The 21,525-nt window shown below is 37.5% G+C and overlaps 2 protein-coding genes across 2 annotated transcripts; one reads left to right on the forward strand and one right to left on the reverse strand.

The window, feature by feature from the left end:
- Positions 1-65: 65 nt before the first annotated feature.
- LOC113499870 (adhesion G protein-coupled receptor A3-like) lies at positions 66-11,613 on the forward strand. The gene is made up of 9 exons (XM_026880449.1): positions 66-597; positions 676-741; positions 1,490-1,705; positions 2,035-2,909; positions 2,978-3,126; positions 3,623-3,832; positions 4,582-4,819; positions 5,156-5,287; positions 5,957-11,613. Exons 1-9 carry the CDS (start codon positions 374-376, stop codon positions 8,782-8,784), a joined length of 4,938 nt encoding a protein of 1,645 aa, XP_026736250.1. The 5' UTR covers positions 66-373; the 3' UTR covers positions 8,785-11,613.
- A 204-nt stretch (positions 11,614-11,817) lies between these two features.
- LOC113499876 (epoxide hydrolase 4-like) lies at positions 11,818-20,247 on the reverse strand. Its single transcript, XM_026880455.1, has 6 exons — positions 19,867-20,247; positions 16,818-17,128; positions 14,140-14,263; positions 13,605-13,716; positions 13,326-13,514; positions 11,818-13,016 (listed from the first exon to the last, which is right to left on the reverse strand). Exons 1-6 carry the CDS (start codon positions 20,098-20,100, stop codon positions 12,898-12,900), a joined length of 1,089 nt encoding a protein of 362 aa, XP_026736256.1. The 5' UTR covers positions 20,101-20,247; the 3' UTR covers positions 11,818-12,897.
- Positions 20,248-21,525: the final 1,278 nt, after the last annotated feature.

Here is a 21,525-nt window from a genome sequence, read left to right on the forward strand (position 1 = left end):
ATGTGTGGCCACATTTGCCTCTATTAATCGGCGTGTTCAAAAACCGTAAAGCTGGGCCAAAAGGCGCTTCATTGAAACCTGTATAAATATGAATAAAAACAATCAGTCAAATTTTGGTTACAAATGTCGGATGTGTACTTGTATATTGTTTTACAGTTGTTTATTTTTGTAATATAAATGAAATTTAATCCATGCCGTGAGAAATGTGGTGAATTTAGTGTGGCATATCCCTATTATACAATTGGACATTTGTTTTGTATAGATTGTTGAGAAATGTCATTGATGAATGTGAAGAATTTGTGAAGATGCGATTATTTTTCGTATTTGGCGTCGTGCCATAGTTTTAATTGCAGTTTAATAGAGGATACGAATCATGAAGTGGTCGGCGCTGATTATTTTCACGTTGTTATGGGTTCAAGGAGTGTTCGGTTATTGCCCATCGTTGTGTTCTTGCAAGGGGAATAAGGCGGCTGACGGGGCGTCAGCGGAGCCCCTGCCCGGCGAGCTGCTTAGGCTCAAGTGTGGTGGGAGCCCGGCGCAGATAACCGAGCTCAAGGAGATAGATTTAAGCAAATTATGGACTATAGTAGTAAGCTTGTGAGTATAAGACCATCTAACATGTTGAACAGATAAACTCCTCCTACCAAGTTACTTAAACATAATCACAATTTTCAGGAATCTATCGGGAAACGCGATCTCCACGTTATCGAGGGAGCTATATTTACCAAATCTACAGAAACTGTAAGTCACTCAACTATTGTCTATTCATAGTTTATCAAAACATGTCTTACAGTCTGAATAACAGTAAATATTTTCAAAACATAAATCTGATTTATGATTGTGTCTGAATTATTGTGATTGAACATGACTTTGTTTGTTTTTGTGATATGCTACAATAGTTTGGCAGTGAAGCCAAATGTATCTCATTTATATCTGCATACAGAATATGTGACACACATTCAGTTTTTCTTCGATTCACAAGATTTTTAACAATGTACAAGATATTTTTAATAGAAATTGTAAATTAATAACTATAGGACTACTTAAATATGCATTCAGATCTTCTACATAAAAATGATATTTTGGAATCAAGCATCTATAGTCAATAAAATAAATGTTGTGGAAGTATGAGAATAACACATAAATGAAATAAAAACCATTTGATTTTGAGTTTGCATATTCACTGACATAAAACATTGTCCTATTGACATTCACATTATTCACACAACAAAACATTTGCTAGGCAAAAACATATTTAGTTAGAGATTTAAATGTAGCTATTAATATTTTAATTATGGTGTGCCTTCAATAAAAGCCTTATTTCTTATTACCATTCATCAACAAATATCCTGTAATAATAGTACACTCCTTGTGATTCTGCTAACACAATAACTTGTAACTCCAAAGCTCATATACATTAAAATTAACAAAACATTCTACTGATCTAAGCTAAGCTATCAATCTAAATAATTTTATGTTTTGTTGACAGAGATCTAAGCAGAAACCAGATAACATTAATAGAATCAGATGCTTTCTACAACATGACGTCACTGCAGAGGCTAGATCTGTCCTACAATCAAATCAGCAATGTGTACAAGGAGATGTTCAAAGGACTGACCAATTTGGAGAGACTGATATTGTCACAGAATCACATATCTGCTATGGCAAGCGGCACATTTGATCATCTTATTGGATTGAAACAATTGTAAGTATAGATCATGTTAATAAAGAAACATTTTAATATCAGCCTATAGAGGCTTCCATGATGGGCATATTCCTTTACTTGCTTGGTTGCTTAGTCATTCTGCAATACTTTTGAAAAGTGGTAATAAAAATGTTGTGACATCACAGTTTTCATATAGTGAAATCTAGAATTGTCTACATGTAGACTAGATGGAACATTTTTGATCAAAGTATTGTAGAAATAATAATAGAAAGAAATTAAATAACACTAATTAAGCTGTCACATAGTGTATATGAGTAAATATGCAATTATTTATTACTTATGTATATCTCCTCAATCTTTTTTTACAGGGACATAACGGACAACCCGTTAGTGTGTGACTGCGACCTCTTATGGGTAGGCGACTGGTCTCGGAACACGAGCGTCAAACTCGTAGGGAACCCAAAATGTGCGTTCCCAGAAAACATGGTCAACAAAAGTGTTCGCAAACTGAAAATATTCCTAGATCTGTCTGCTTGTGGCAGTGTTCTATCCTCCAACACTCTGATCGTAAAACCAGCACACGACCAAGTTGTATTCGTCGGTGATATGTTGACTCTATCTTGTAACGCGCCTTTCGCCTCTGTCTTAGCCAAATACGAACTTCGATGGGTGCACCCAGTGTTAGAAATCTGTGACGTCAACATAACCAACACGGATATGCAGGAAGAAGGATTAGCTGAGACCACAATAGTCTTTTACGTCACACATCACCATATGGGAACATGGACCTGTATGTATACAGACCAGAACCATATACGACATAACCATACGGTTGAAGTGACAGTGTTATCGAATGTCACAGAACATTGCAACACGAGTCACTCGGTAACTAATAAAGGGTTGTATTCGTGGCCTCAGTTACTGCCTAATCGAACAGCGGTAGTGCCTTGTCGGAGTGGTGAAGGGTCGGCGTATCGGTCTTGCAGTTCTAATGCGACTTGGGGACCATCGAACACCACAGAATGTTCCTACATAAGTAATGTGACGAAGTTGCTTCAGCAGTTTGCGCTTTTAAACGTGAGTTTGGTGCAGTACTCCGCTGTGAATGCGACCGAGAGACTAGCTATGCTGATCCAGGAGAAAACGTATCCGTTAGCAGAGATTAGCGATCCAGATGATGTTTTGTTTATTGCCAAAGCTATAAGGAATTACATGCAGTATATTGCTGAAGAGAAAGATTTGGGTGAGTAAATAACTTAATAACCAAATTAATAAAAAGACAAGATTTTATTCTAAATTTTTCGATTTCAGGTCCAACCCTTCTAGATGTGATTAGTTCAGCAATGAACATCAGCATGTCTGTAATGGCGCAGGCGGAGTCCATGTATGGTGTCTGCACTGATATGGCGCAAGCGGCCGAAGAAATAACGCGGTACATCGCTAATATACAAGGACAAAAGGTAAAATAAAATGATTATTACGAAACTAGGGAGTTCCTCAAGGAGTTTTGATTTAAGCTTTTGATACGTATATTCATGGTATATATTATGTTCTAAGTGTAAAATGTATTTGATGAATATTTCTTGTGTGAGAAGTTAATTGTATCAGATTTACATTTATTTAACTTGTCTACTTATGAGACCGTAGTGTTGGTGTTGCCTTCGTAATTTTACCGCCGTCGGCTATTAAATTCGTACTAATTGCAATTCTAGTATTTATTTTATTAAACTGTTTTACATTATATAAGCCAATAGTATTTTTTTTTTAAATAGCCACAGGCCGCGAAATCCAACTATACGTTATTACAATGTTATGAGTTATGTATGAGGATGGCCTCATACAGCTACGGAAAATAGCATACGATTGGTTTTAATTCAATCGTAGCATTTTATTGTATGAGTGTAGTATCTATGAGTATTGTGTTTTTATTCACACGTATTCGTTTTGTGTGTGCAGTCGAACCTAGCGGTGGAGCGTTTCCGCGTGGGCGAGGGCTTCGGCGGGGCCACGTGCGTGTGGTACAGCGCGGCGGGGGCCGGGGCCGCGGGGGCCGGGGCCGGGGCCGGGGCCGGGGCCGCGGGGCCGCGCCTGCACTGCACTACGACCAACCGCACGGTGGCGCCGCTACTCACCGTCAGCGACGCTCTCATACACGCCAGCGTGCAGGTTACTATATACTACCTAGTCACCAGTATCCCACTGTTGGCCACTATTCTCAATTCTGCGCCACTTTCACGCCCCACTTGGTCATCCCGCCGAACGACGATGACCAAGTAACCATACTATACAGGGTGGCCAAGTGATAACAGATCAGGGAAAAAAAATCTGTTTCTATATTTTGAAAAAAATTTTTCATTGCATTAATTTATAGTTTCGAATAATAGAATCGTTAATGAAGATCCCGGAATTAAAATACTCACAGCGAAATTGTCACATTGGTGATCACAGGACTTAAAAATGCGACGAGGGATGTCGAATTTCAACTTTTTAAATGTCTCTTATCGCTGAACTGAGTGATATGGCTTTTTTTATATTTTTCCCTGATCTGTTATCACTTGGCCTTTCATCCGGTCTCAGATTATCGTTGAGTTTTAGGACACCCTGTATAATATTGAAAAACTTAGGTGTAATATTAGAAAAATACTAATAGTAACTCGCTAATCTCATTTTGACGCAAATTCCAAGAAAACAGTGTGTTTGAATAAAACTTATTAAAAAATTTGCAAACATAGCAAAAATATCCTTGAACTAATTTAAAGCAATTTAATCCACAGGCATATCCGCGATTCGTCTACCTTTCTAAACTTCGTAAATCCCAACGAAATACTTGGTTGACACACCATCTCTCAGTAAAAAAAACTCTAATTGACATAATAACGCTTATTTAAATAAAACCATTAATTCTTCATTTCCAGATACCACAATCCCTACTATACAGCACGACCGACTCCGGCGTCCTACTCCAATCCCACCCCCACGACCTGGTCATATCGGTGTACGAGGACGCCGCGCTCTTCCCTCTGCTGCCAATAGCTGACGACGACTCGGACGCGAGGCTCACAGGACACAGGACCAAGGACTACTACGGCAGGAGTACCAAGAGGGAGGATATGAATATGGAGATCACTTCGCCTGTCGTTGGGTTTCAGTTAAGTTAGTATTGGCTTTCACAAAAACTACGTTACATCTAACGAAAGTATAAGTTGGCTTTTTTGATCGATACCTCAATTTAAAATTTTAAGATATTCTGATACGTTAGAATAACAATATCGAAAAAAAAATTAACTAGTTTCTTTATGTCCCACAAGCCTTTCTCCTTTTATTGAATTTAATTGTAAAAAGAAATCAACAAAATCCTTCATTTCTTTTTACTAAAAATTTTTTTTAGTCTACTGTTTCCGTTGTTATTAATTACTGCTGCCTTCATATATTATGGACCAAAAAAAAGATTAAGGCGAATTTCCACTCTCAATATCTGCAATTCCTCAGGAAACGTATCTCTCCGCGGAGAGCTACTGGAGCCTATAATAGCGACAGTCCGCGCGCGCTCGGTGGGCGGCGTGGACGGACGCGCGGCCGTCTGGGACCCGCTCACTAGGCGGTGGCAGGATAATACTACTGGTAAGGAATTATACCCTCAGTTGATGCCAAATTCTTGATTAATTTGGGAAAATACATATGTTAGTACAGTAAGTTGGTTACCATTACGCGATTAAAGTTCAAGAACCTAATAGCAGAATAGTAAATTGACGAATTTTATTTTTAGTGAATTTGAAAATCTAAGTTCTCTAAAACCTTCTTCGTCGTCTCTAAGGTTTTAGAAACCTTAAATTTTCAAATTTGCTGCAGATGACTACTAGATAACCATCTGAACTAAGAAACTTACTGGATATCAAGAGACGTAAATGGGCTAGAAGCTTTTTTCTTCCAATGATGGAGAATAATAGAAATAAGCTCAATAATGACGACCTCCGTGGTCGAGTGGCGTACGCACCGGCTTCAAGGTGTCGCTAGCTCTGAGGTCCCGGGTTCGATCCCCGGTCGGGTCAATGTAAAAATTCACATTTCTACATTGTCTCGGGTCTGGGTGTTTGTGGTACCTTCGTTGTATCTGAATTTCATAACACAAGTGCTTTAGCAACTTACTTTGGGTTCAGAACAATGTATGTGATGTTGTCCGCATTTATAATGACCTTTTTTCATTTGCTTAACATTTAGATTGCAGAACAATTGTTTCTGTTGTGTATTTTTTGTCCTTCCCATATCAATAAACTCCAAATGTCTTTCCAGATTGCAAAGTATCCCACGTGATATCAGAAATGATTATAATCAGCTGTAGCCGCCTCGCCTACGTAGGCCTGCTACAGAACGTAGAGACCGGCATCTACGGCGCCCGGACCGACGGCGCCAGGTTCAAGGTATCGCACCCCGCTGTGTACGTCGGCAGTCTCATACTCATAGGCTGCGTCAGCTGCGCGACCCTCACCTACATCATGTGCTACCCCGCCATACAGATGCCCAAGAAAACCAAACACGCCCTCATCAACACTTGGATAGCTATAGGGCTACTCTGCTACATGTATACCCTAGGCATCTATCAGACTGAAGACGTCAAACTCTGTCAGATTCTTGGGCTTTTAATACATTATTTATCCCTATCCTGTTTGCTGTGGATGTGTGTGTCTGCTAGCAACATGTATAAGTGGGTCACTAAGACCCACAACCCTGTGAGGACTCCTGAAGATGATTTACCTCCTGACGTGCCTGTTCAGAAGCCGATACTAGGGTTGTACCTCGTCGGTTGGGGTATAGCTTTGATTGTCTGCGGGATATCAGGGGCTGTTAATTTAAAGGACTATGCAGGTTATTCACAGTGTTTCCTAAGTACTGCCCCAGCGTTAAGTGCGTTGTTTGTTCCTGGTGGGATTCTATTAATGTTTTTGTTAATATTATTCCTGTTGATACGGTGTACGATCAGGAATATGAATGTGCAGTTGTCTGAAGGTACTCAGGCGACGGAGAATGTTGATCTGGAAATGTGGGAGCCCCAGAGTAATGAGAGAGCGGAGAGGAGAAGCGTTAAATCAACTTTGGACTCTGAAGTTGAAGATATCGAGCATACGCCCATCATCCAGTTGAGGGCTCAGGTCATTGTCATGTGTCTGTACATGTCCGTGTGGTCCTGTGGGGCCATCGCCGTGTACAGACCCCTGCCAGCTTACTTACCGTATCAAGAAGATATCTGCAGCATAGTCTACGCAGTCTGCTCTACAGTTCTAGGCACCTTTATTCTCTTCTTCTATGGCATTGCTAGAAGTGACGTCAGAGCACAATGGTCCATGATGCATTGTTACTTACAGAGAAGTAAGCAGTGCTGCAGGAATAGAAGCGTTTTCGATGCGAACCAGCAAAACTTGCCGCCGACACAGACGGCCACGCCCCCCATACAGCCGATACCCAATGACAACAGATCTAACTCTGGAAGCAGGAGTTCGAATAGAACTAATTCTAAGACGAACAACAGCGGAACTTATAAAGCCGCAGCTGAACTAAACGGACAGACCTTACAGAAAGATACACTGAAAAATACTAACGGGAAAACCCCTAACATCAACCTAGTGGTTCTACATCGACAGCAATACAGATCAAACAACTCTATGATGACATACCCTGAGAATGGGTCGGTGGGACCCGAGATATTCTACAACCCGAACCAAATGAATGTCGCTAAGAAGTTCTTCAAGAAACAGAGGCAGAATATGAAGAGAAATTGCCTAGAACTACCGACCAGGCGAGACTGCGACAATGATTCACATTTCTCGCTACCTCTACCAACTAAAGAAGCTTATAATGGTGTAGCCAACATAATAAACTCGGGTTCTAAGGTCAACAACACAAACATACACGTCGAGAGATCTAACAACGGTATAAAAGAAACAAGAAATGTGTTGAACCCGAACCTTTTAGAGGAAGACTCGAAAGATTACAAGAGTTACTCCACGGATCGTAAGTCGTGGAACAAAAACGAGGATCCTAAACCGAGCAGGGGTCAAATAATGAACATATACACGAATGTCCCGGAAACTTTGGTGCCCCAACATCAAGTGATCAAAGCAAATGTTCCGAAAAACTTTAACGGACAACGTAGCAGTGTGTCAGAGGAATGTTTACAGAGTCACGCCAGTGAACAGCCTGAAATGAGGACGATATCCCAGCAGTGCAGCTTGGAGTACAGCTCTGCATCAGAGATAGCCATGCCGCACACATGCTCAGATCAAACACTAAACACCCATTCTGAGTTAACCTCTTTCCAGGAAACTCACAGTGCCTTATGTTCAACCAACGAAATCACAGACACTGAAAGTTTCGGGCAGTACATAGACTACTTGCAACCAGGCAAGCAGGATAAGGAAAACGTCGTAGACAAATCTCTACAGGACATTTCTGAAGAGTGTACCATGAACTCGGATGACATTAACAGGTCTAGCACGCCGCAGCATTTAGACGCAGTGTCCGGCGAACTAGATAACCTCCTACAAAATCAAGATAGAGAAGGGTCCAAAGAGAAAATGGACGATGATAAAGATACATTCTTCATGGCAAAGACGACGTACGACTTTGAAACGTGCAGCACGAACGCCAGCGAACAAGGCTTTGAGAACGAAAGCGATATTTACTGCCCTAACTACCAAATGTCCGAAGTCAGTATTCGGAGTCACGGCTTGTACGCGCCCTCGCCATCATCCATGTGTCCAAACGAGATCAGCTTCAGCAACGAGGACGTCTCGAACATCGAGAGCCAGTACGTTAACTACGACCCTGGATGGCGTAAAACAATAAAGAGCAATCCAAAGTTAGGAAAGTATGTTCCAACACCAGCGTTAAGCTGTCCTGAAGTCAACAGGGACAGTAGTCCGGTGTCGTTCGCGAGCGAGATAGATGAACTTTATACTCAGATAACGAGTAGAGAGAGGGAGCGGGACAGAGACAGGACGCCGCGCAAGGAGGCGGGGCTAGACGTGACGTTGAACAGTGACGTCACGCTGAAGCCTGACAGTGACAGTTGTGTGAGCGAAGCTGTTTCGGATGTTGAAATGAAAGGGGAAACTACAGTGTAGCTATAGTGTATGGTTCTAAAGACAATCTGATACCTGATGTAGGTAGTCACAAAGCCTTCGGTTAGTGTTTTCGAATAATTTATGTGAACTATTGTTGTGTTATCAAAGGTATACTGTTATATATGAGCCAGAAAGATATTATTCAATTGTGAGCAGCTATTACACGTTTAACACTTTATTATAGTGCGTGCTAGATATTAATAACTAATATACGTTTTGTAAATACAAGTTTCTTATGACATAGTTGATCTTTTGATTGTATAGAATCGGAGTTGTGGTTGAGATTTTGTTTTAGAATTACTATTTCTTTCTATTTAATCTCTGCTGCATTATTGACTGAAGTATTAACGATGACAACCAGTTTGTGCCATTTGATACTTGCTTGCGAAAGTTGTTTTAAAAATGTATGAACCCATTCGTAAAACAGGGGTCTACCGGCATGTGTTAAATGTAATATTACTGAGCACGTGGAAAGATTTGCCGCTCTACACCGTGTCCTGCTCAGTCACGCTTCCAAAAGCATAATATTATTAATTTAAGGCATGGTGTAGACCCCGTTACGTGACGAAAATGAGTTATACTCGACAATTATCAATGATTCAATTACGTATTTAAGCTCAAGGGGTTTTAACTGAAGAGGTTGGATGTCTGAGACATCTATGACGTCATAGACAAAGATTGTCATATAAAAATATTTAAGAAAAAATCTGACAGTTCCACATTCATGTGAAACTATTACGGATTTTATTAAATACCGATAACATTTGACGAAAAATATTTTGAAACAATAATCGTAGGCAAGTATTTGTATGATTTTCTTTTATCATTTAAGTTGTATATGTTAATGTATAGTTATTTATTATTAAGTTTAAACAGTCTGAGGAGGGAAAGCTTCTGTCTTGTGAACTACGCTTGAGTTGAATACGTAAAATAATAACATGCTTTCTTTATATTGACTGGCATAGAGATTTTAAGAGTTAGGTAATGAGGTAATGAGATTATATTCTTTGCAAGAGTATTGCAATAGAAATAATTTTGCGATAGCATATGATTTTATCAATATTTTCACTCGTAAATAACTCGCGAAATCACTGCCACGAAATCTCATGAATTAAGACTCCGGTTGGGTCCGAAAATAGTCTGGCACCCCGATATCTACGCGTGAGTAAACCGTTGCATCTCTTAAGTATGAATTATTCTCACGAAAGTTACTATTAAAATATAGCGGTCGTGTAATTTCGTCTTTCTGCAAATAACATTGTGATATTGCTAGATTCTCTCGTTGCTCTAGCAAGTTTGGTAATTTCCTTGCCGAATCAAATACAACGTATTTCTAAGACCTTTGATTTTAATATCAAAATAAAACTCTAGATGTAGAGTCTTTATGAAACACTGCCTTTGATATTAGCCAAGGTCATAAAAACGCTCCAATCAATATAAATGAAAGTATGGTTAATAATATGATGTGCCAAATTCCAATAGAATTCTTTTATTTGTACTTATTACAAAATTTTATGGAAAACATTGACTGAAAATAGCACCCGCCTTATATCTAGTCTTCTATTTGTTGGGGTTAAATTGTAACTATCTATCAAGAAACACATTATTAAATATTAAAGATAGAAAGCAAAAATCATCACTATGTTTAGTTGTGATAAAAGTTAAGTGAAAAAGTTGAATCTATATGTCAAAAATCTCAGGAATTTTATAATTGGAAATATTTTGAATTTTAAATGATATAATAAATATGTGATGCCAAAACGTTTAAGTATTAAAAAGAAAATGTATTGCTAGGATAAGGATATTTCAATTAAGTAGATTTGTTTTTTAATTTTCCAATTTAGTCCATTTTTAACATGATTGTGTTCTAGGTAAAAACCTCAATCTATTTAGAGTTAATAAGAGTTACAAATTGACCCCATTCAAAATATCAAATCATTTCAATTCTAACTCATTTTTGTACACAGAGTAGGAAATATAAGAAATTATTCAGTATGAACGATTTGTGCCTAATCTATGTGTGGCCTAAGTATGTTTTGGCTTTTGTATGCTGTAACAAATGAGAAAAAGCATAAAATTTATCACGTATATTTAAAGCAGCTATTTCTTTGTATTGAATTAACTAATTTATCAGCAATATGTATAGTTTATACGTACAATATGATGTGTTCTTTAGATTTATTTTAGTGTAAAATGATCTCTTCCATTTGTATTTAATATTTACGCATTTTTGTCGCATATTATTTTCGATTATACCGACGAACCAGGTTATGAATTTTCTTGATAAAAATATTTATTATTGCCATCAGGTAACTTAATAAAGTTGCCTGACTAAAATTTGAATATCACTTTTTGTTTATTTCTGTAAGGTAATGGTGACTTGTAAGGGTATTTGTCCATCGAGTCCGACACGGGGATCAAAAAGCTATCGAGCCAGGCCAACCACGACGTGGATCGTGGTCAACTACCACAAAAACCTTGAGTTAACTAATATCGGAAATGTCAAGATCGCGAATCTTGACATTTCCGATATTATTTTCACTGTAATTTTTTAGTGTCGTACGCGGTGGTCAAACACCCTTAGCAGTATTACACTAAATAAGTTCTCATTTGTTACGTCTATTGTAGATATAAAATCGTAGCAAAGTTCTCTACAGCTAATGTGATATAAAATCTTCCTTTGGCGCAGTTGAATGCGTCCTAATAGTTTGTAGATGCTCTAAATATGTATATTACATGAGATTTGTGAATATTATATTGATAGTGGAAATTTATGAATGGTTAGCTTTTGTGGGGCATATTGCGTATTAAAGAGGCGTTTGCACTTTGTACTTGTTTTATTTATTTAGCGTATTTTTATCGCCAGATAATACTAATCTGGTTAGGTATATAAGTTATTTTGTTTTCTTTTTGTTTGGCTCATTGAAAGTAACAAAGCTCGATCCCATATTTAGATAATAAATTGAAATATAATTTAATACATTCCTGATGGCAGGGTCAAGGTTCTGAGGTCAGTATAAGGAAACAAGCACGTACAAAAAATAATATGTATTAAAATTGAAAATTATTAAAAACCAATAATATTAATTGTAATAACATTAAATTTGACATTGAGACGGTCTTTGGTATATCATGCTTTTAACTATTTATTATACAAAGTAAAATAAATTAGAAATGTTTCATCATAAAAATAATATTACAAAAAAGGAATTATTATTCACTGACTTTCGACAATATTCTATAATGATTTACTATTACACCTTATAGAAACGTTTAACTTAGTAAAGAGTAAAAATTCGGAATAGTACAAAATAAGTAGTAAAAAAAATATTTACAAATTGGCAACAAATAATAAAATGTCATCTGTAAAAATGTATTTAACTTAATAGGCATGCCGTAAATTACGAACGATTTTGGTCATAATAACGATATAATGAAATAGAACGCCTCGTTACTAAAAACCTTTTATCGAAATTGTTTTAGGCATTCGATAGTTACTGCAAAAAAAAAACCTCGGAAAAAATAATTTAATACTTTTTTTAACAGCCGCAGTTGCCAGTGACATAATTGTTGCGATCTACACCTTTCCACCCTAACAGTGGGTTTTGCTGAAAGGATAAGTACCTCGTTGGGTGTCGTTATTATGATCGAAATGGTTCCAAAATTCCTTATTCCTATGGCACTGAATTTGGCATGCTTTATTAAAATAAACCTTAATAATAATTTGAGCAGAACATAAGTAAACACACAATAGGAACTTTGCTTGTAAGCATTCCTTTTTAAATTCTTCGGGGAATTTTTACATAATTTTCACATAGTATACTTAACCCTAACAATAGTTCCTAATAACTTGGGATTATTTAGGGTGACTTTAGAATTTAGTTAAGAGACAATGTTATATCTAATAATTTAGATATACTTATCAACTCACTAATAGCATGAGGGTGTGATTGAACCTCTAAACCTCCAGAAGAAGAGGAATAGAATTTAAGATATGACGGCTAAAATTTAAAACCACTTAAAATTCCCTTTAGCACTTCTCACACTATTCATCCTCATTTAAGCATTCAATCCACAACACAAAGTGTTTATTTCGCACAGTTACAGCACTATTCACGCCTGTGTAGGTGGCAGCACTAGCCGCGCGGTCAGCTCGCGCCCTCTATCGGCCACGGCGCCCAACATGCGGCCCATCAGGCCTCTAGGAACCTCTTCCACTAATTTGTCTTTGACTGGAAAGTAAATAAAAACACATTTATTTAGAGAACTTACTTATATTTTTCGTGAGACGTTTATTTACGTCTGTTATTATGGTGTTGCTACGAAGCTACAAACTTTAAAAAGTATTTTAAAGACTGTCAAGACATCTCAGCAGACAAGCTATCTCAGCTTGGTCCATTCAAAAAGGTTACATTTTATTAACACAACCAAGTAATGGTTAGTGCAAAACTATAGTGTTCTCCTATCACAATCTAGCAAGAACTCGACAACTAGTTTACTTATCCTCACTTGAGGTTAAAATTAAAAGAAACAAAACTAACCTATAAGGAAATCAAGCAGCACATCAGCTAGTCCCTTGCAGTTGGGGTCCAGCTCGGCCACCATCCTGAGTGTGGAGGCGCTGCAGTACTGCGCGCTGGCCACCAGCTGCGTGGCGCTCGCCTTGTTGCCCACCAGCAGCGCCGGCGCGGACGTGCGGAGACCCGGCCTTACTTGCCACCATGCTGCCCCTGGGAACATAGACGGAGGAAAAGGGATCAGATTTATATTGTATTTTATTTTTGGTAAGAGCAATAGGAAAGATAAATCGCAATGCCCACCTCGTACATAATTAAGTGCACCAGACCAGTCGCAGGCTCTGGAGCTGGCCCAGCGACCTTCGCGATCCTTCAGCTCACCCTCAGCCAGCCACCGCTCAGGGAAGTGGGGCCACTGATAAGTAAAACACGAAATACTATTAGGTAATAGGCACAAAAATCTTTATTAAATTATCCTGATTAAAATCGATAAGTAGGTACTGATAGAATAAAGTCGTCGAAAAAGTTTAGGCCTGTTTTTTATAATTGTTTATCTCTATTTTGCACCTTATTTGATTTGGAAGAAAATGAATAGGAGTGGTTATGCTAATTGACTATACTCAGTGCCGTATTATCCATAAGGCACTTTAGGTCAGTGCCTAGGAGCCATTATGTCCAGGGGCCCACCACCAAAGTACCATTAAAAAAAAGCTCGATAAATTTTTCACTGAATGAAAATAACTTGAACCAAGGGGGCCCCCACTTCTTTGTTGCCTCGGGGTTTCTGGGCCCCTAGATCCGGCCCTGACTATATTAGCCATTTATAAGTGGAACATACCTGTATAAAATGCAGGGCTCTATGACAAAAAGCAGCTGGTGGGTACTGCCAGTAAAGATTCGGATGTGGAGCGCCAATTATTGCAAATTTGCTGATTAGAATCCCGCGAGAATGGACGAGATACCTGGAACACGAAAACGAAAAATGAATAATGATATAAGGAACAGAATTCAGAAGTCGCGTGAGATAGTTAGTTTGCAATTCCTAAGAACTGTTCTTAGAAAAAAAGGGGACGTAAGGTGACGAATGAAATATATTATCAATAGTTAAAGCAACTCAGGGGAAACACGGTATCTAGGACTTAAAATAATGACTTCAATTGATTCCCGATGCCCTCAACGATAGGATAGATTACTATTCTATCACTCCTGACATTACTGACGCACCGACAGTGAAAGTTTTGAAGAATGCGTCTGTGTAAATCAATAAACGTTGATCTCCGACCTTGCTCTTGCGGCATTCAAGTCCTACGTCACACCCTTATCAGAGTTAATACAATTTATATGTCTTCTTTACATAATCAGATGTTTTATTACATTAAACTTCTGAGATTCCTACTGCAACTTATACTAATGTGCCTTAGGAACGCTTTTGTTTCTATGAAGTCATTTATTTTAGCAATAGATACAACATGTGGGCCAGTAGTCGATGCCTTTGCATCGTAGTTTTTATTTTTTTTAATATGATTTATATTATTACAACAGTTTTTACATGAAACAACATTCATATTATAATAATCATATTCATTGGAAAAAAATATCGTCATTATCTAATGTTCCGTGTTAAACTAATTGTAATTGGCTCTTATTATAATTCAACATATTTAAAAAAAATATCTTTACCGTCTAAAAAATATACCAAAACAAGTGATTAAGGAAATCGATACGATAAACTGGCGCTGGTAGGTATGATGCGCAGACGCAGCGCAGACGACTTGTGCTACATCAACTGGCGGATCTGATACCTTGCTTATTAATTTATAGACTCCCAATAATTGTCCGGAATCCGGAAATCAGAACGCTGCTAAAAACAATAGTCAATATACTACTGTCAAGTTTCAATCTGATAGACTATTGTCAAATGTAAGTTGAAATTACGATTTGACCTAACATGTTTTTAAATTGCAGAAAAACAAATGCAAATGGATCTTATCTTATTTTTTTGCATATTTAATTAATTTAATCATAACATTATGAGAACAAATGTACCGACACGACTGCGGTACGTCTTTTAGTTCCAAGAAGTCGGTCAAAAATTGATAAGTTGTTGGTATGTGGATATAATATTGCCAGATCTTAAATCTGAGCCTGAGTCTGGTTTCGTATACTTATTTGGATAAGGCTTGTAACGATCTTCTTTGCCAACATTTGCATGGAAAGCGGAGGGGCAACGGTCACCTATGCCAGACGTGCTATGGGTTAGATACCTTCTTCTTCATTCTGCAAATGCTTGGCTGCTTGCTTTGCTGTAGGTTCCTTTAGGCATACATATGATTCAATGATGCCTACTGCGGGTATAATTTGATGACTTTTTGTTTAAGTTCACAATGAGACCTATTCATGAATCACATAAGGATATTTCATTTGTAGGAAATGATACCTACAACCTTATCAGAGAAAAAAGTACAGAAGAAAACCGATGAGTTCACAAATAAATTTTCGTTATTTAATTTTATATCTTATCTTCGTGATATCATCATGCAACATCTAATCCAACGCATGGAGTGCGTTGAACCCACTGCATTAATAATCTTCTTTCAAAGTATTGGTAGGAATTCTATATTTCTGCTACTCTTAAAAGAAAAAAAGGGCAATTGTTTTTATTGAACTTTTTTTTCGTTTCATTTATTTCTTCTAATACTATTGAATTGTAATTACATTTTTCTAAACCTGTCATTTCAGATTTAACTTCCTTTTTATATTCCTTAATTTCCCTACCTTTTGTAAATTACGTCATTGGCCAACACTAACCGTGAAGGGCCCAAAAAAACCTTGTTTTTTACGAGTTAAGGCAGACAGGCATAGCCCCTCTAGGGGTATATATGTTCTGTGGCCATAGCCTACTGCCATCTATCAGACTATATTGTCGATGTGTGACAGCGCACTACATGTTGCAAAATAGCGTCTCTCTTTTACAACTGCATCAACTTAAAGGACCTGGTCTTAGGTCATCAGACCCATCAGATAAATTAAGTACGTGTAGTTGTTACCTACATTCTTAGTTTTTTCTTCGTTATTGCATAATTTAGTTCTTTCGACCGAAATAGCATCTAGGTTACAGACAAATTATAATGGCTGTGTTTTTTTTTGTTTTCGAGTTCCGATAACTTTTAACATTCTTATCATTGTTGTTATGTTATTCACGCTGTTTTAACGAGTGATAACTAATCAACTTGCCGTTAAGGTATTTTCGGATAATCTATCGAAATAGTTGAGAAATAGATAATTGGTACTAAAATTAGATAGAAGAAACATAGAGGTGTCAAATGAAGTTTGAACTAACGTTAGATTTTCAGATACTTCATGTGTTTCACATAGATTTAATTATGTTTTCTAATTTTGTCCTTTTTTTAAAGTCTCATTTTTTAATTGAGTACTTGTAATAGAATCAACATTAGAGTAAAGGTGTTCGTAATAAAGATGAAGTAGCAAAAAGTAAGGTTACCTCCCAAAACTTACCATGCAAGCATCCCTCCAATCCCAAAACCTATAACGATGGCAGGTCTGTGTTCAGACACTCCGAGAGCCTCCAGCAACGCGGACAGCTCCTCCACAGCCCTCGGGGGAGACAGCTCACTCCTCGGCCCCCCCTCACTGCCCCCTGTCCCTCTCAAGTCGAGGGTCACGACGTGATGGTCCGTCTCAGCCAGCCGCCGAACCACATTCGACCAGTTTGGACCCCAGAGGTTGCCAGAATCTGGTGCATCTTTGAGAATTATGACTTGTTGACCAGACCTTGGGCCTGTCTCCACATAGTGGTATTTGACACCCTGGAAAAGAGAACACGAGCTATTATTATAATAACTATCGTGAGAATGATTCATTGTTAAATGATGTAACGGTTTACTCATTATTATTTATCGGTAGTGCCCGACTAGTTGCCCGTACTGTTCGATTCGCGATCCCCCTCGTCAGCTCATGATTAAGGACTCCGGTTGGGTCCGACACTAGTCGGGCACTCCCGATGAATTCGCGTGAGTAAACCGTTACATCGTTTAATATCATTAAGGCTTTTTATAAACTGAAGAGGAAAAATCAGAAGACGTTAGCATCATGAAAAGAAATTGTTCTCGAGAAGAATTTTTTTTAGAAAGAAATACGTACAGATAAGATTTAGTAACTTGACAGGCCTGTTGGTCTAGTGGTTAGTGACCCTGACTGCTATACCGGAGGTTGTGGGTTCGATTCCCGCCCAGGACAAATGTTGTGTGATGAGCATGATCATTTGTTCTGGTGTCTGGGTGTAATTTATCTATAATAAGTTTGTATTTAGAAATATATAAGTAAGTTTATCAGTTGTCTGGTTACCATAACACAAGCTCTGCTTAGCTTGGGATCAGATAACCGTGTGTGAGTTGTCCCAGGATATATTATATTATATTATCTTCGTCTATTCAGTTTTCCTAATCGCTTCGTATCAAAGTATCCTAGCCAGTTGAGTCATATCGGACGGAATTTACATAATCTTGGCGCTTCACAACATACGTAGATACAGACTCTTGGATTATTGCGATATTTAATACGTGTATAATGGACGACGTATTAACTATCGTACGACAAGTGATTATAATCGTGACGCCTTTCCATTTTGGCTTCTCAGCAAGTTACGTATGAAATCTAGAGGAGTATAAACATCTTTAAAGATTATTGCGCTTGTGGAAAAGAGATGCTTTTCTTTGTGTTTCTCTGTTGTCTTGCTTCCACACCTCAGCAGAGGTATTTTAATAGTTAGTGGTACGCTAACTTTTTTTTTAATTATTCTACATATTTGAAAGAAGATAGATGTGGCTGCCAGTTATGGCGGATAATATTGCTGTATTGAATATCATTCACATGGCCTATATCTATTTGGTTTGAACAATAACTTAAATTCACATTTTGGTACGTAGACATCTTTGTTTTAAAATAGATAAACCTTTATTGTTAATAAAGATTTATCTGAACGTTAACGGTCACTTTAAAGTCAGTTAATTAAATTAAATTCGACTATTAATGACACTTATTGAATGTTTGTTATCATTGTTATTTTTATCTATTTGTCTTTAAAGAAGGTTTTGGTGAACTATGTAGCATCTGTTACTATTGCAATGCAAGGTAAATATCTCTCTCTATGAAGGTCATCGTTCTTAGGTTAATTGAACCAGAGTTTAATCACGTTATTACCTACAGCCTAAGTGATGAAAGGTTTTGTACTAAAGCACCGCCTTACTGACTAAGCCTAAGCCGCCATGTAAAGATCTCCGCATTTGGTGGCTGCGTGGCAATGCACTTGCAAGTTATGCAATTTATCACGCACTCACACGTCTCGGTCGATCAGACGAAAAGCACAACCCTAATTTCATCATCTTTAACTATGTATATTTTAAGTTGTGATAGTTAAAAATATCTAAAGGAAACACACCATTGTGGTATGCGAAGATTGTATGGCAAAAAAGATCTATTGACACTTTATACATCTTCTAGTAAACGAGGCATTTTCCAGGATCGTTGTGAGGTGCTTAGGTACTTATTAACAAGAGCACCTTTCATCGTGTAACTTCTAAGATAAACCTGATACTATAAGATTATGGTTAAGAGAAAGCAAGAGCATAGCTGATGGTTGGGAATCGTGTGAGGATGAGATGGACGAGAGTTTTGGCAAAATATGGAACAGATCTTGTAAGGCTTGACTACAAAAGTGCGGCCTGAAAAATTTATCACCGTTTTACATGGACGTGGATTATGAGTTTCCTTAACTGAAGTATGTTTTTTTCATGGATGCTTTCTATTACGTCTGTCACGAACGTATAAAGATTCTACTAATCATGAATCAGAGATCATAAATTATAAAATGTTGTGTAGTATTTCTGCTTATGTAAACTATCTAATGCTTGTGCTTAGTCTTTTATTTAAATGTGCCCCAACTAATGAGGATCTGCGGTCGGTTCTCTGTCCTTCCGTCTATCACCAGGTTGCATCGTTGCACCAAATATCTTACATATGGATGATTTGTTTTTGCGTTTTTAACAAAAAAACTAAAAATAAAGAAAGATTTTTATTCGTGGTTTTTACAGTCAATTTGAAGAATGACAGATTCGACAACTTGTTTTTCTTTTAATAAATGAGTCATAACAGTGCATGATAATTGTATGATGAATACCTTAAGCCTTAACCTATAATATTACATCAGTTAGCAATTTACTCCATAGTACATATGGCCAACATTACCAAAATACCAATAGTCAATGGAAAGTAGTATGAATACTGAACACTAATGCATGTAATGCACTATCTTATGTTCACTACCGGCATTTTTGATACGTAAACAAAATTATTGTAATTTCGCATACCTAACTTCCATGTTTCTATTTAATTGCAACGAATTTCTACAATTACTACACGGTATTTTAACAGCAAATAAAAACTATTTAACACAGCCGGCGAATAAAACATTTCTGTAACGTTGTTTCACTTATTTTCTCCCAGTAACAAAATGAGGTCCAAGTTAAAAATAAACCAATCGACTCACCATAACTTTGATATAACAATGAGTTCCTATGGAGGAGTCGACTGTGAGCTCAACAGGTTGAACCTTCACCTTCCTCCTGTGCACCCTCCACAGCCTCTTCACCAGGATCTCCACAATCTGCCAGATCCCGAGAAACACACATGACAACAACAGCTCGACGGCTTGCCATCCCGTAATCACTTGTAAAACTTTAAGATTCCTCGCTCCCATCGTACATGTGGCCTCAGCAAGCATGCGCTTAACACTGGCCTGATAGCTCAAAGGTCCACAGTAGATGGCTACGCTATCCACGGACACATTCTTATCACTATTATCAAAGTTTTGTTAGTGAACGGATATCACGCGTGTCGGATAAGCGGGCGCTATGTAGGCGCGTGCAGAAGTATCGCTGCGATATCATATATTATTGAGTAACTAGTGTTTTTGTGAAGTACCGCCGATTTCATAGTATTTTTTTTGCGTAAATGTATTTAATGAGTCACTTTACAACAAATTTTTAATTTCAGAATTTTGCTACGATACTTTAGAACTTGCTTAGAAAGGCTACAAAAAACAGAAAAGGACTTTGATTGAGTAGGTATACGGGTTAGGTGTCGCGTTCGGCCTAATTCTGAGGGCAAGTTGAAGTGACTCTGTATCTTAAATCTATATGAATCTGGCATATATCTCCGTTTGAGAGGGACTAAAACCTTAGTAGATATGTATGTCTGGGCTTAATTCAAAATCTCAAAACAATTTAAAATATTTAACTTGTGTAAAAATGTTATTTGTACTTTAGCAACAGGAATAGACCTTTTGAATACATATCTGTTTTGTGGCATCGGTCTGTCAAACAGCTTTCTCTGTTTTACCAGTTATTGGAAGTAGTTGCATCAATCTATTGTCTTGCTCCCTCTAATGAATCATAAATTATGCTATCTTTGTCTCGCCTGTACTCCAAGTTGTTTACAAGGATGTGATATGTCTGTCTACCCACAAATCGATTGATGACAAAATACGTATAGATAAAATAATTTTAATTATTTATTGCTTTAAGAAATTATTGATATGGAGTCCCAAAGTTTAAATTTATGTGAAACAATATGTTTTTTTTAAAGAGTGGACGTTCTCCGAACAAGAAACACGCGACTGTCATTTATTTCTAGACATACTTAGTAATAAATTAATTAACAGCCTCAGTAATTATATAATCATAGCATTAAGTATTCAAGAAACCAGCCCACGCTTGTAACATTAAGTCGCGAAAATTTAAAAGGTTGAGTGTCATCTGTATGTAAAAAACAAACAAAGGTCTATGCCCTAATAATGCGAGTGTAATGAGGCGATAACAAAATAAATTGCATTAAATTAATTTGGATCGTCATAATATTTTTATCGACTGCAAACTGCAATAAATTATCGATAAAAGTTAATAAGTATGTTATTTAGTTCAATGATCATTATAATTATTTTTGTTGAAAACCAAATTAGAGATAGCTATAAGGTTTAAGCCCTCGTCGAACAAGATAACTTGTTCTGCCGTAAATAAGAACGAACTAAGGAAAAAGGAACATCGCATACTTCTTCTTTGCTTTATTGGTTAACTAATAACATGACTATGTGGTCGAATCATGAGCCTACATAATGACATGTGTTTTAGATGGGACCTTTCCAATGATC

The sequence above is a fragment of the Trichoplusia ni genome, chromosome 13, assembly GCF_003590095.1.
Source record: "Trichoplusia ni isolate ovarian cell line Hi5 chromosome 13, tn1, whole genome shotgun sequence".
In the NCBI taxonomy this organism is placed as follows: Eukaryota; Metazoa; Arthropoda; class Insecta; order Lepidoptera; family Noctuidae; genus Trichoplusia; species Trichoplusia ni.